General features: G+C 41.1%; 1 protein-coding gene across 1 annotated transcript in view; it reads left to right on the top strand.

Annotated features, from left to right (window-relative positions):
* LOC145407538 (uncharacterized) overlaps nucleotides 1-7,755 on the top strand; it is a 59,519-nt gene extending 51,764 nt beyond the window's left edge. The window contains exons 4-14 of the mRNA XM_080278460.1: nucleotides 46-258; nucleotides 1,683-1,834; nucleotides 2,379-2,538; nucleotides 2,752-2,958; nucleotides 3,410-3,634; nucleotides 3,953-4,136; nucleotides 4,377-5,227; nucleotides 5,553-5,652; nucleotides 6,083-6,279; nucleotides 6,509-6,635; nucleotides 7,603-7,755. Coding sequence (XP_080134586.1) covers nucleotides 46-258; nucleotides 1,683-1,834; nucleotides 2,379-2,538; nucleotides 2,752-2,958; nucleotides 3,410-3,634; nucleotides 3,953-4,136; nucleotides 4,377-5,227; nucleotides 5,553-5,652; nucleotides 6,083-6,279; nucleotides 6,509-6,635; nucleotides 7,603-7,751 — 2,565 coding nt within the window. The 3' untranslated portion in view covers nucleotides 7,752-7,755. The remainder of the gene's footprint in view (nucleotides 1-45; nucleotides 259-1,682; nucleotides 1,835-2,378; nucleotides 2,539-2,751; nucleotides 2,959-3,409; nucleotides 3,635-3,952; nucleotides 4,137-4,376; nucleotides 5,228-5,552; nucleotides 5,653-6,082; nucleotides 6,280-6,508; nucleotides 6,636-7,602) is intronic.
* Nucleotides 7,756-16,184: the final 8,429 nt, after the last annotated feature.

Below are 16,184 nucleotides of genomic sequence, written 5' to 3'. Positions count from 1 at the left end.
TAGCCTGAGAGAGTTTCGGTTTCTATATTCTGTATAAATTTATAGGTCTTGAGAGGCGAGGAAATACACGGACGGGTCAATGGAGTTTCTGGAAGCCGAGCGTCCAGCAGATCCTCGAATATGTCTCGTCCCCGTCCCTCTGCACCACCCGATGAAGATGACGAGGATGTGTTTGACGATGACCTGGACTCCCCCTACCCTGACAATAACGGCATCATCGTTGTCGCCGCCACCAGTGCTCCATGGATGCTCTACAAGGTCGGTTACAGTTCAAAATCAAGTGTCGTTTATCAAGTACAATTTAAAAAGTGTCAAGATTTTAGATGCCGTTTGTGTTTTGATGGTTTCTTTGGCCGTTATCAGTGTGTAGCCTATATTTTTAGTAATTTCTTGATTTTCTAATTGAGTTCTTGGCAGAACGGATTATTATCATAAAAATATCAAGCCTATTTTTTTCTCTCTCTCTTTTTTTTTTTTCTTTAGCCTCCCTTCCATTTTAGATTTTAAAAAATAAGAGTGCAAAGATTTCCAAATATACGTTTTCCATGCTAGAGTTGGCAGAACGGTTCAGCGTCATGAAAATATCAAACTTATCACTTTTTTATTATTTCTTTTAAAGCTGTGTGGGTTTTATGATGTCTGTTACTCTTTCCTTCCCTGCTTCTTTTCATTCTTTCTCCAGTCTCTTTCATTCCTTCCTTCCTTTCTCTCATAACATCCTCTTCCTAACTTCCCTCCTTCTGGGCCTTTCCTTCCGTCTGTTCTCTCCATCTTTCCACTTACCTTCCTCCTTCCTTCTCTCTTCCCTCCCATCTTCATACCTTTCTCCTCATTATTCTCTTTCCTCCTCCCTTCATTCTGTTTTCATCTCCTTCATTCAGTATTTCCATTCCCTTCCTTTTCTCCTTTCTTACTTCCTCATTGCCTCTCCTCCCAGCCACCCATCTCTCTCCCTCTTTCCTTCCATCCTTCCTCACCTTGCTCCTCGTTTTTCCTATTTCTTACCCTCCTCTTTTTGTACGTTAACTTTCTTGTGGGTGTCCGTGTTTGTTTCCCTCTATTTCTCTTCCTTTCCTCCTTTCATTCTTTCCTCCTTCCATCTCACTCTCATCCCCACCTCTCTTTATCTCCCTTCATCTCTCCTCCTCTCCTCCCCAGGCTAATTCTCGTTCAGCCACACAGGATAATGAACTCGGAGCAGATTTTGAGGCATACTTGTATATCTCATAGAACTGCCGTACAGTATAAACAAATCAGGTACACTCGTCCTTGCAGCGTTTTTCCTTCCATCTGTCCTTCCGTCCTGCCTTTGTTCCTTCCTTCCTTCCTGTGTTCCATCCTTCCTTCCTTCCTTCCTATGTTCCTTCCCTCCTTTATTCTCTCCCTTTCTTCCATAGTGACCATTCTTGTCTCCCCTTCCCTTCATTCTTTCCTTTCATTCATCCTTTAGTTGTTCCTCTATGTCTGGCTTTCATTTGTTCATTTCTACTTTCCCCCTTCCCTCCCTGTATACTATCTTCCTTCTTTCCTCCTTCCCTCCATTTCTCCTTATCTCCCTTCTTTCTCTCCCTCCATCTCTCCTTATCTCCCATCTCTCTCTCTCTCCATCTCTCCTTATCTCCTTTCTCTCTCTCCCTCCATCTCTCCTTTCCTCCACTTATATTTCCTCTTCTACCCCACAGGATCATGAACTCCTGAGCAGGTTTCGAGGAGTGTATCTCGTAGGACTTCCAGATAAACAGACGCGGTACACCCTTCTCCGCAGCCTGTTTGCCGATCTTCACCACAACCTGACGGACAAGGATATCATGCTGGTGGCCGAGAAGACAGAAGGGTGAGAGAGAGAGAGAGATGAACATTAAAGCAAAGTTGAGAGAGAATTAGTTTGAAGTCTTTTGTGTAATTTTAAACTTTCTCTGTCATGCTACGTACTCCTGAAAATATTCAATAATTGTGCCCAAAGAGAGCCATGTTTGTGCCGGCATTGTTGTTTATATGTACTGGTGTGTATGTGTGGCTGCATTCATAGTAACACAGTACAGTATTTGGTCAAGGGAAATGAAGTGTGTTGTGGTGTTGCTGTGGATGTGATTGAGAGTGTCAAAGGAAATACTCTGAGATGCTTTGGCTATTTCAGAATGATGGAGAATGAGATACTGACTAGAAGAGCATATGTGAATGAGGTAGAGGAGGGGAGGGGGAGAGGAAGACCAAGGGTGAGGTAGATGGATGAAATGGAGAGAGATGAGAGAGGGGAGGTGTGATTTGGAGAGGGGGCAGGGCAACATCGAGACGATCTGTTTGAGGTTGTCCTTTAAGGGATTAAGGCATCTTGTTGTAGGTAAGTAGATAGTTTTAATTCCTGCTTTCTTCCACAGGTTCACACCAGCTGACCTGATGGTGGTGGTAAAGACGCTAACGTATCGGCAGTTCTCATTCCTGTTGTCCCTGGCATCGGCACACACCGCCTCGGGGGGGTCGTCCAGCGATGTCGGTTCAACTGGATCTCAAACACCACTCTCATCAGAAATGTCTGAGGTGTGTATTTAGAATTTTATCTATCTATCTATTGCCAAACCCAATTTATTTTTTAATTTATAATATTTATTTATTTTACTTATTTTTTAAAATGTTGTAGTTGTATTTGTGGCTCCAGGTTCATCTGAATTGTGAACCCAGTGATGTCGATATTTCCAACTTCCTTCTGTCCCAAAAATCGCAAGTGGTCAGTTGTGTGTTTGTTACCCTCAGACTGCCTCCGAGAGTGACCTTGATGGTCTGCCTGAGTCGGAAGGTCATCTCAAGCGTGGTGTTGCGGCGGCCACAGCTCTGGCAGCAGCCGCAGCTGCAGCTACTGCCATGTCAGCCAAGTCAGCCACACCTCAGCCGGATGTACCCTCAGCCAATGCAGCACCTGGTGCAGCACAGCCAAACACAACACAAGGAACAGTAGCACAGGTATAGAGCCTTTACCATAACCCAGGGATTACAATAATGTACTTATAGTTTATTCTTTGTGCCTCCAGAGGATGGAAGAGCTGAGAGGAAGGATGGGACTGGAGTGTATTGGTGATAAGGAGGGGTAAATTGAGATGGTTTGGCCATGTTGAGTGGATAGAGGATGACAGTTGGATGCAGAAAGTGAGAAGTGCAAACATTGAGGGTAGGATTGTGAGAGGCAGAAGGGGTGGGGGGAAATGGGACGAGATCATAGTGTGTGACCTCAGAGATTAAGGACTGAATAGGGAGGCTGCCAGAGATTGAGCAGCATGGAGAGCCCGTGACTAAGGCTGACACATGCAAGCATGTTGGAGGCCTTATAGATATGTTAAATAATCATAATAATAAATCCAACAATACCAAAGAAGGATGCCAGAAAATATCTGCTTACAAAATCTTCTCCGTACAGGGCAGCTCAATGCACCCCAACCCAGCACAAGCCAATGCAGCAAGTGGAGCCGTGCCCAAACAAACGGCTGGGCTGGGCAAGAAGGCTGCGGCTGTGGGCGTGGTGGCAGCTGTGGCGGCTGCAGCGGCAGCGGCTGGGGTGGGAGACAGTGTTGCGGCGCTGGGGGAGGAATGGGATTCAGATGAGGGGGAGGCAGCAGATACTCCTTCACATCCCCACACACAGGTGCAGTACTAGTGTTCTCTAACCTTAACCTGGCACAGACTTTTGTTCTTTTGGAGCTTATTTCACATAACTCAGTGGCAGAAAAAGATAATATGACGGCTTTGCACCTTTTTCATGACATTGTATTGTGTGTTGTGGTGAAGTACTTGCTGTAATTTTTTCTCGACCTTTTAAATGGTTGTAGTCTGTCATTTTATAGATCAGGTTTATTTTCTTGCAGAGTAAAAGTTGAGATATTTTTCATATCTGTTCTCTGGATTGATGTAAAGTATTTGTGGATATAAACGTACAGGATTTTGATGATTCTATTTTCAACAGGGTGAGCCTTCCAGCATTCAGGAAGCCCCAACTCGAGTGACCGAAGACTTGACCAGCTCAGCCCCATCCAGCCCTGCCCCACTCTCCATCCCATCCCCAGATTCTGCCCTGGGCCTGTCCAAGAGCAGCGAGGAAATTAAGGAAGATGTTTCGCCAAGCACTCCTCTGCCTGCTTCAGAAACGAGTGGGGTCGCTTCATCGGGGAGTGAGATTAGTGATGGGAGTGCGATTTTGGACGATGCGGGGAGGGGTTGTGTTGACGATGAGACGAAGGAAGAGAAAGAGGAGGAGAGAGAGAGTGTGTGTGAGGAGGAAAAAAGGACTTGTGAAGAAACAGACAATAGTAGAGCAGAGGAAGAGAGGAAAGATGACTTTGATAAAAATGAAGACCACTGTATCCATGACTGTGATGAACATGAGGGAGACAATATCACAATGAACACGGGAACTGGAAACACTGAAAATGATCCCTATGGTGTTGAAAGTCATGGTGAAAATGATCCCTGTTGTGCTGAAACTCTTGACAACGACCCCAGCGGTGTTGAAACTCACCCCGAAAATGACTCCTATCATGCTGAAAGTAATCCTGGACTTGATATGTGCAATACTGAAGGTGGGGACGTGGATGGTGAGGATGACTCTAGGGTGGGGACTCCAGGGACCTTTGAACTTCATTACAGCGAACCCCCGGAACCGATGCGTGACGATAACTGTGCCATTGATAGTGACAGCGATGATGAAGGAGCAGTTGTGGATGCCAACCGGTCAAGGGGGCGAAGGGTTGCGTTTTCGGGACTGGCCTCAAACATGGAGCCCCTCTCTGTCGATGTTGGTGATTCCTGCGGCCCACCCAATGTCTCGCTGAATGATCTTCCCCCGAACATATCCCTGGCCCCATCCTCACACTCTGATCCCCTTCTGTCTGAGGATAGGCACCAGGAGGCCGCCCCTAACGCCATATTGCTCAGTCTCCTTGCAAGGCCAACTCCAACGCGAAACGATCGTCGACTGAATCACTCCCCTGACCTGCCATTCCTCCACTCTGACCCAGATGTAAACAAGACCTCAACTCCGATCACTCCCATGGGGTCTATGTCGGTCACCCCAGACCTGCCCCGCACCCCAGAGATCCCCCGCGCGCCAATAGACATGCCCCGCACCCCCACCCCCACCCCGAGTGAAGCGTCCAGCAACAACGGGACAATCGGGAGTTCAGGAAGTGGCAGCGGGGCACGCGCTTCACCAGCATCAAACTCCAGCCAGAGAAGGACCAATGTATGTTGTTATTATGTCTTATTTATATTTTATCCCAGTCAGGATTCCAGGTGCTTGAGTGGTAGGTGACTGAGTGTGGGGCCCCTTTTTTGCTGGGCATACTGTTATCTAATTCTGCTTGGATATTTCTCTCTCTGTCTCTCATTTTCAAATTTTGGATTTTTTTTTCCCCCAATAGCATCCCAAGAAGCATCTGCTTTTTGGTATTGTTGTACAATGAACCCTTTCCTTAAAAAGACATATTGGTGTAGCCTGTTCATGGGTAGATAGATAGATAGATAGACAAAATAAGATAGAGCACTTATAACTCTTCAACCCTCTCCAGACCCACCACAAGAAGGGTGACAGCGACTCCTCGTTCGACCACAGTGATGGCCAGACCGTCCCGTCCTCCGACATTTCCACCGCTACTTGCAACGACACAGGTAAACATAGGCCAGTGTGAAGAGTGCAGAGCTTTTAAATCTCATCTTTGGCAAGGGGTTGGAGGAATGCAGACACCGATAACAAAGGTGCTAGTTAAGGGGAGTTTCAGGGTCCTTTGGTTAATGTCCTTGCTGTGGGAGGGTATGTTAGTAGGGTGTGGTGTTGTGTGGTGTGGTGTGAGACAGTGATGTGTGTGTTGTGTGGTGTGATGAGACAGTGGTATGGTGTGTGGTGTGATGAGACAGAGGTATGGTGTGTGGTGTGGTGTGGTGTATGCTGTGCTGAAGGTGCTAAAATGTGCTGGAGTGAACTGCCTCACTTTGGTAATTTTTAGTGAGAGACAAAGAAAACCATGCCTAGAAAAATTCTCCATCTGTTTATTAAAAAAAAAAAATGTCCCACTATTCAAACATCATCAATATCCCACAGGCGAGACTCTAGAATGCCGGACGGACTCAGAGGAACGACTACGTGAACTTGAAGACGATGCCCCTGACCGTCCCGCCTCAGCACAGTACCCCCTGGACACACACACCCATGGCCAGGCCAAGGCAGCAGGGGCAGGACTCAGCACACTCCTCAATTTGGACGACCTGGGAGAAATTAGTATTCAGCTAATAACGCTTGTAAGATTACTTTTTTAATCTTTAATATTGGTTATTTTGATGCCTCCTTTATATTTATTTTAAGCATCCATCCTATATTCACTGAAAATTCTTCCTTCCGCTACCTTTGTGCACATGATTTTTATTTTTTATTTTTTTTGATAACACATTCCCTTTGTACACCCTTTTGTTAGGTCTGACAAATGTCTTGAAGTTTATAAAGGTAATTACAATACCTTCCTGTTTGCAGGCTGATGTACTAGAAGTTGTTGGTAAGGGCTATCGCAGCGTGAGTGACGATGAAATCAAGCGCTACACTGACTTTATGGTCTGGTTCTCCAATGTGGCAAAGTCTGCTTGTCCACACTCCAAAGATGGTAGGTTGATGTGTTTTTGTATGGGCGCACCTGGCCGAACTCTTGTTTTGTTGTTTTTGTGGTTGATTAGTTCTCCCTCTTGTTCTCATTTTTTGCCTTATGAACCTTGCCTCATCCCATCCTTTGGTGGGGAAAAAAAAAAAGGGGGATGATATTCATAACGTTGTTGTTGTGGCCCCAGACTCATCAGTACATGAAACCAGTGGACTGCTGACTGATATTGCCCTTGTGCAGTCCATCATTCTCCTTTTAACCCATTGGGTTTGGGCATTGTTCATAAAATCGACCGTCAGGGGTAGTCATTTTTTGCAAAAAATAGGTAGTTTTTCAAAAATTACTCCTATGAAAATTATTAAACATATCATAAAACTCTTTATACATAGCAAAGCACAACTCTTTAGCTTTAAAATGAGTGATGTTCCAATGTCCTACGATTATTTATCATAGAGCAGTGACTGAGAATGTAAGAGTGTCTAAACATTATGGAATGGGGACCGACACCCCCAAGACACATTCCAGAACAGAGACCAACCTGTAGGGATAAAGGGATAGGGAGGGAGATGAGTGATGATTGTTTACCTGGGCATCTCAACTGTCCAGTTATATCAGTGCCATTGCGTGAAGTTGTCTCTTTCAAGCATCAGAATCTACAGTTCACATGTTTAGGAAAGTATTGTCCCTGTTTTGTATCCTTTGTAAAGGCTCCATCATGCATGTATTGGCCTTGATCACCTAATGGCAAGTCTCCATGCTGCTTAATTTCTGGTAGTCTCCCAATGCAGTCCTTTATTCCAGAGGACACATTCTGTGACATTGTCCCAAGTCTTTTTCGGTTTTCATCTCCCAACCCCTGATGTTCAAATTTCTCACTTTCTGCACCCAGTTGTCATCTTCCATCCTCTCCACATTCCCAAACCATCTCAGTCTACCCCAGTATTATATTATTAATCCCATTCCTGTATTCCAGGGTCACACAAGCCCAATGCTCCACACCTGGATGACATCAGTCTCGACTCCACCGTGTACGACACCCCGAGCCTGGCCAAGAAGCGCAAGGGGCCACTACGTAAGCTTGGCAAGTTCCTCCTCAAGGCCTTAATGTTTATATTGGACTGAAGACACAGGGACAGGAGCCACAGAAGGCTTTTTAGAAGTCTTGCTGTTGAGTGTTTATGTCCAGATGAGTTTTAGAAGTCTGAATAAGTAAATGTTTATGTCCAGATGGGCCACAGTAACAAGTAAGTAAGTCTGTAAGGCCCAGATATTTAAACTGGACTGAGGACACTGTGATTGGGTGTTTGGCAGGCTTTTTACAAGTCATGCTTTTGAATGTTTACATCCAGAAAGAAAATAGCAAAAGAGCGCTCAGAGGTGCAGCACTCACTCCTTGTGCTTGACCTAAGATCTGGACACATTTCGCCTGCTGACCTTGACCTCTAGCAGTGTGTGTGTGTGTGTCTGTCTCTCGAAATAGACTAAAATTATTCGGAGGCTCCTGGATTAAAAGAAAGCTAACTAATTGAAAGAAAGCTGTTTAAAAGAAAGCTAACTGAATATGGTTTAGTCTTTTCAGTTTGTGACTCCCTAAATGAAAAAAATAAATATAAATGATGTGAAGGCACCCAGAAAAAATTTAAGATAACATTTGTGATTTATTTTGTTCACTCCGTGTTGTGTGTTCAAAAGTTCAGTAAAATTGTGATTGCCTGAAATGAAATGAATGTGAAACGATCTCTCCTGAACTTTATAAAACATTGTGGAGAAAATTGGGAGAAAGGGTAGTTGTGTTTTCCCATCTCATTGAAAGTGTGGGAAATTGGGTGATGATGATGATGATGGTAATGACGGTGAGGGTTACAGTGAAATAGTGTGTGTCTGTTTTTTGAAAGTGAGGTAACTTCAGGTGATGATAATGATGGTCACAGTGATAATGATAAATAATTACCTATTCAGTGATAGTAAAAATGGTTACAGCGAAGATGATGATGAAAGGTATAGGAAAGTCTGTATTTATAGAATGGGAATTTGAGTAGTGATGATGATGATGATGATGCAAATGGTCACAGTGTTTAATAATGAAAATGATTATAATGATAAAAATTAGGATGAAAAAGTATTACAATAATAAATGTAGTGATAAATAGTGTTTACAATAATAATGATCAGAATAATGATGATGAAGAATGGTTACAGTAATGACAAAAATGATGATGATGAAAAAGTGATTATGTGATGAAAATGATGATGATGAGAATTGATTAGCTACAATAACAGTGATGAAAATGACAATGATAAAAAATGATCGTGGTAATAATGATGGAAATGATGATGGTGACGAAACATAGTAACTAATAATAATGATGAAGGCACCCAATACTACAATGATTTTGTCGAGTCCCCAGGAACATCAAATATAACTCATCAGTCAGGCATTAATTTGTTCCATGCAAAGAGAGAGAGAGAGAAAAAAAAATAATGTACTGAGGGCAAGGAGGGTGGAGGAGAGTGAGTGAGAGGGGGGAAGGTGCATTGGTGAGAGAGAAAAAGAGAGAATGTAATGAAGGAAATGAGGAAGGAGGAGAGTGAGTGAGAGGAGGGAAAAGGCATTGATGAGAGAGAGAGAGAGAGAGGTAATGGAGAGAAGAGGAGTGCGAGTGAGAGGAGGGAAGATGGAGAGACAGAGACAGAGAGAGAGGATGTGCTAGTCCTAAACAGTCTGTTTTAAGTACTGCAGAAAATATTGGAATGTGAGGAAAAGATATGTTAGCGATGTAAGTGCTTTTAAAAAAAATTTAAATACATTACTAGGCAACTGTGACTCTTGAGATGTGAGGGGTGATTTATTTAATGTATAATCTTTCCTAAAATAAACAAAAGACTGGTAATGAAAAAGTAAATTGAAATGTGAGGCAAAGATATACCGTATTTTATTTATAAGCTTCTTTTGAATATGCAAAATTAGAAATGAAAATTGGGAATTGATACATGAAGGAAAAAATATATACCAACAATATATCTAAGCTTTCCAGAAATATGCAGAATACTATGCAAAGGTGAGTTCTCCCAATTTATGTTCACGAGAATCATAAAATACACAGAAGTTTAGAAAAAAGTTTAAGTTTTAACACAGGCAAAATACTACCCTTTCAAAGGCAAATGCTAAGTCATATCTGTGAGTAGAGACAATGTGCCGAAAGATAGAAAAGGTTTAATTTAGTATGCAATATGACAGCTATGAAAAGTGTGATTATGTTTTTAAAATACCGTATGCAGAATATAACATACCATATACTGAGAATATAATAATAAATGCTCCTAGAAGGTGCATGATATTGGAAATGGGCTTCATTTAATGTAGTATATGGAAGTTATGCTGAGTACATGGGAAATGGGTTGATTTTTTTCTTTTTGGTCCAAATTTTCAGAAATATGCAAAATACTGAGAGTCAGTGTTTTTTAATATGAATACTCAGAAGATATTCAGGATAATAGAGAATTATTATTTAATGTACAGTTGCCCCCCCTCCAAAAAAAAAGAACTGGGAAGACACAAATTTCGAAAGTATAAATAAGCTTTTAAATGTGTGAATAAGCTTGCATGTATGGGGCTATTTTTGAAGCCCTCTATATTTAGGAAGCTTGTTGCCCTTTCCAGATATTTTTAAAAGGCTTGCGTATGATTACTTTAATACCCCGACATTGTAAAAGCTTGTGTATGATTATTTAAATATATCGACATTTGAAAACGCTTACGATTATTTCGGCATTTTAAAAAGCTTGTATAATGTTTTAAGTACAGCATTCCGATATTTTGCAATGCTTGTGTGCGAATATTTAAGTACGATTTTCAGCTCACGAGGTTCCTGAACACCCATATCAGAAACTGCAGTGAAATACCTAAACGAATTGCGAACGAACTCCTTTCACTCCCCTCTGCCATTTTTATTTTCCCCCCCGAAGCTGTGAATGCAACTTTTTTGTTTTTATAACCTCTATGAGTCCATGTGATGTCCAGCCATTATAAAAATATTGGATATCCTTGTGGTGTGATACAATATGACAACAGACCAAGGATTCTGAGCAACCAGCAGTGCCAAATGGTTGCTGTCTCACTTTACAGATAATTTCAAAGCTTGTCACACCCTGGGGTAATGAATATATTTTTAGTGGGTGTCCATTTTAGTTTATTCTTGCTGTACCGACTGTTTTATTCAACTTAAGAAAGGCATCTTGTATTGAAGGGGATTTTTAAGGCTGTATCTAACCCCTCCAGTCCAGAAAATGTCTCTTAAGCTGAATGAAATCAAGTGGAAGCAGAATTAAGCAAAAAAAATACTGTACATCACATGGAGGTGTACATAGGTGAGGCAGTGCAGTGCTTAGCTATGAAGAGGGGGTTTGCTCCATAGCAGGGCTTTCAACTTAGCAGTTTTGCAAAGTTTGTGCATATGCGTTGAATTCAGTGCTTGTGAGACATTGCCAGAGTTTTTAAGTTCAATTTAAACTGCTTGAGGTGAAGTATGATAGCCAAGAAAAAGTACGATGGCCAAGAAAACTGAATGTGGAACTCTAGTGTGATAGAACTTATGGAGGAGTTCTGTGTTTGCCAAGAAAATTGAAAATGATGGTTGTACCAGAAATGATGGACTAATAAGGTTGAAGCACGATTTCTGAGAGAAAAATTGGAAATGAAGATTTAAAAAGGGAGAACTGACAGATGTTTGATACAGTTGCCAAGGAAAATGTAGAAGAAACACAAGTAAAAGAGAATGAAGAAGAACAGTTATCTTAAGGAAAGAAAAAAAACAAGTGCAAGGGAACAAATGAAAATACAGTAATACAGTTTCCCCGAATGACTAAAAAAAAAAAAAAGAGAGAACAAGAAAAAGAAGAAAGAAACTCAAATACTGTAACCATGAAATAAATAATGTGTAATATCACTAAGAAAGTAAAATATAGAAATAAAATGGGTGCAAGAAAGCTGATGAATGCCAAGAAAACTAGAACTGAAGCTCAAGTGTGCGTTTCATAATGGACGTTATGTTTTCTGTGCATTTCCTCAGTAGATGAGAGAGAGTGAAGGGAGGGAGCCATACTTCACGTCACAACGAAATTTAGGAGTGTGAATCAACCTCGCTGATGCGTTTGTACATAGAGCGGGAATAATTTTAGTTAGTGTGGAGGTGTGGCTGGAGAGTCACATAATTAGCTTAACGATAATTTCTGTCTCAGCTAAGATTGATAATTCTGGATAGAAGGAAGGGACACAAAGATTCTCTCCCCTCCTCTCCTCATTCCTACGTAAATAATTCTATCTCCTCCTCTCCTTGCCATTTCTACATAAATAATTCTCTCCCCTCCCTTCCTTCTCCTCCTGCAAAAAGAAATTGTATGATAGCCAGTGATGTGGAGGTCTGGGTGGGGAACTGGGGGATTTTGCCTCCATAACATGACTGGTGTTGCCAAGGTTACCCCCAGGAAAATATGTGGGGAGGTACGTGGGAAAGAGGGGTATTGGTAACTATGCACCAGGTTGAGGGTATTGAGTTACTGCCATCAAAAAGGAGTAATTCAGTAATCCCAATCCATTACTGTGACTCTTAGCTGTGACTGGGAATTATTTGTAAGTTTGTGTTGTGAAGGAAGGTCGCGTCTCCTCTTTGGTTTAAGTGAGTGATACATTCAGTTGATGCGAGTGACTCAGATATTCAAACTTTCTTTTAGGGAGTTGTGTTTCAGATATTCAACTTTTTAGGGAGTTTTTTTATTTTTGCTTGCTTAGTTTCTGCTTTGTGGAGGCAGATTATTTCCCTAAACCCCTTCCCTGTGATGATGTAATGTTTGATCTTATTCTTGCTCCCACCAGGTGATTTGACCCCATGTAATGATGTCTGGTAATGAAAGGGATAATTGAGGCTTTAGGTTCATTGTCTGGTTATATATATGTCCCTCAACTCCCTCCTTATCCCCCAAAAGGAAGATGGTGGATTGCAGGAGGGGAGAAACATTAGCCTGGAGTCCATGGGGTTCATATCTGCAACAACAAATGACTCGAAATAATAATAATAATAACAGTGATAAATTGTCTGGTAGGAGCAAGATTAGATATAGAAAAACAACATCTTTGGGCTGAAGGGGTTAAGCAATATGATTTATTTATTCATGTCAAGTTTGTTATAAATTTTACTCTTTTCTGCATTATTATTTTTTTTTTTACATGCAGAAACCTACTACAATATCTACTTAATGTATTGTGTTCCTTGATTTCTTGTTTTTATGTGTTTTTTTCTGTTTGGGTGCGGCAGACATTCATTGGCATAAAGTTGGCAGTTTTTCTCCTGTACATTTGTAGGTGATTTTTATTTCCATGGGTGATAAATAGACTGCCTGTGTGTTTGCTGGTAGATTATTTTGATTTTGAGAGAGAATTTGTATTTGGCCCATTGACTGTACATTTAAGGTTGATTTTAAATTTTGCTTTTTTCATGACATACTGTACATCCATAGGCTTTTTTTTTTTTTGTGCGGTTGAATTCAGAAGTAATTTATTTATTTATGTTTTTGCCCGTGTAATTGCATTGATTTTTTTTTTTTTCCTTTCTTTGTGATTGTTCTGCCGACCTTAATCTGTCTCTGGTGTCCTCTGTTCTCTTTGGCATATCAGTGTTGGCATTGGTTTGAATTATTTTACTATTATTTTTGTATTTATTTAGCCTCTTTGTGGTGACATCCTTGTATATAATTTTTGCTGTGTTCAGGTGACTTAATTCATCTTCAGAAAGGCATCCTTGTACTGGAATATTAATGGAGAATGCATATGAGAGAGGGGGGTGTGAGCTGGGGGGAGGGCAGCAAAATGGCAGGGGACAGGGGGACGTGGAGGTGATTTGTTTATGGCCACCCCTTATGGGATCAAGATGTCTGGCAGTAAATAGATTGATTGATAGTTTTTAATCTTTTAACTTTTGAATGGCAATCTTACGCCACCAGAAGCTGTCTTTTTCACCTACAAGAATTCCTATATATAATTGTCCGGCCTTAGCAACCGTTACATGGCTCCATGTTATTTTGTTTTTAGTTTTTCTTAGAGGGAACAATTGTGTGGGTGTCTGGCCTTTGGTTCTTTCTTTCTTGCATGTAAAAAAAGAAAAGAAAAAATTGTGGGCCATTTTCTCACTGTTGATATACGTGTCAACAAGTGGGTTGGTGGAGGGTTAGTGCCCCTCCCTGTAAAACAAATAACTCAGAGTCAAATGGCCACCCTTTACAGGATTATGGGGTCTGGCAATAGATAGATAGATAGATAGATAGATATCAGTAACAGCGATAATGGATGCCGTGTTAGCTCCAGCACCACCAAAGGGAATATTTCTCAAGATCATATAATTTTACCGTCACCAATCTTTTATAATATAAGTTTGGGCCTCGAGTGTGAAGTTGAGTTTTTCTTCTCTTAGGCTGACGGACATACGAGGCTAATGAGTCCAGTGTACCCCAGGAACTAGGTTGTACTGTACTTGTTTAGAAGAAATGTGTGGTACTTTCAGCCCAAACTTTGACTGTGTACTTGTGATTGAGTTCCCCGCCTGGGAGTGTTGTGCAGGGCCGGCTACCAGTACCTCCTAGTGATGCTCATAGCCATCCACCACCCAGCAGGAATAAATAACCAAGATGTCACCATACTGTAGGCGTTAATGCAATACCGTATCCAGTGGCAGGTGTGCAGGTACGATGGCTTGTACAACTGTTCAGCAAGAAAGACACAAGTACAGTAGATGGCATTCAGCGGTTCATTAAAAAACATCGCTCTTTGTAATGACTAATACCTTGCACCCGAGTGACGTCGTTTTGAGTTTATTCTTGCAGCAGCCTGATGAAATTTAATATAACCTAGTAAAGACATCTATTGAAGGAGGTAAGATTGTATGTAACCCTTCCAGTTCGAAACACGTCGTAAACTGGGTAGAATAACATAGAGATGTGGACGTGATTTTTTAAGATTAAGAAAAAGTCTGTCGTACTGAAGGGTTTACAAAGGACATACCTATCCTCTCCAGTCTAAAATGTCCATCTGAAACTAAATAAAAATCATCTGGGAATCGTGGGAATAGAAAGAAAGCGATGTCAGTGGGATGAATAGGTTTAAAAGACACGTGGAACCGTTTGAAGGCCATCTATAAAGCAATAATCAGCAACAACTAGTTCTCTCCAATGTGGTATGCAGTCTGTACAGGGTCAGGGTTAAGTCTGGGGATACAGGTGTAATGCGTCAACCCTTTTATTCATTCCTCTTGAGCTTATAATTAATCTACCTGTAGCCAAATAATTATGATAGTTTATTGAAGGTTATCTCCACAATACAGTATAGCTTCAGAAGAGGAGTAAAATTATCTGTCTGTCCAAAGAAACAATACTCATATCACACAAACTTGGCCTAAAACTTCCATCTCTCCATCTTGAATGCTGATTTGTAATAGATTAGCACCAGAATGTGAAGCTGATCACGAAGAAGTGCTATGGAAAGGATGTAGAGCCATAGTATTGTCTTTTTCTGCCACTGAGCTATGTGAAATAAGATACAGAAGGTCGGAAATCTGGGCCGAGCAAATGTGAAAGAAGTATAGTTGAATAATAATAATAAAAAATCTCAGTGTTGTTATGTGTGTGTGGTGAGATGTAACACTTCTTTGGATGCTCTTCATAGTAATAAAATGGATGGTTTGGTAAAAAGAAAAATGTATTATACCTATATATTGTGACTTAAAACCTGCCCTGTACATTTTATAGATGAAATAGTGCCTTAGGTAAGCTGCCAGTGATAGTCAGGGAAGCTGCCAGGATAGGGTAATCATTTTAAAAGCTGTTATGCTGTGACGCACACCTTTACACACACACACACATTTATTTTCACTTTTAAGCCTACAAACACACTTCTAAACAATCTCTCAGTCCAACACACACTCCGAGACACACACCCTGGCCAAACACCAATACATAGATTCCTAAACACAGAACATATTATCATTGTTATATTTTTTAAACCATCCTGTCTTGGCAGCACTGTGAAGCAATGAGTAGAGACCATATAGTGAACATGGCTTGGTTACCCTCCCCCATTTTGGTGTATTTGCTATCCATTCAACTCTGTGCTTTGTTGGAGTAGCTCTGTTAATTTGCACATATCCCAGTGATGCTAGGGATGATGATGATGATGATACCCAGTGATGCTAGAGACAGTGATAATGATGACATGATGATGATGATGAACGCACAGTATCATACAAAGAATAATTATCCTTTTCAGATGGCTTATAGTAGCAAAAGGAGGTAATTAAATTTGTTCCTAATCACACCCCAACAAGATATCTCACCTAAACTGAATAAAATCATCAGAAAATAATAAAAATAAATTGAAAAACACTAAATTTGGAGGTTAACACGATTTATAGCAGCTAAGGTTTCATCCCCTTCAATGTAGTAATATATTTTTTCACTTGTTCTTGCTATCTAGAGACTGTTTTATTCATCGTTCATCATTAACATTAATTT

This window comes from Coenobita brevimanus, chromosome 73 (assembly GCF_032717465.1).
Source record: "Coenobita brevimanus isolate Jiangsu-jjx chromosome 73, ASM3271746v2, whole genome shotgun sequence".
Lineage (NCBI taxonomy): Eukaryota > Metazoa > Arthropoda > Malacostraca > Decapoda > Coenobitidae > Coenobita > Coenobita brevimanus.
This window is presented reverse-complemented; position numbering and strand designations above follow the sequence as displayed.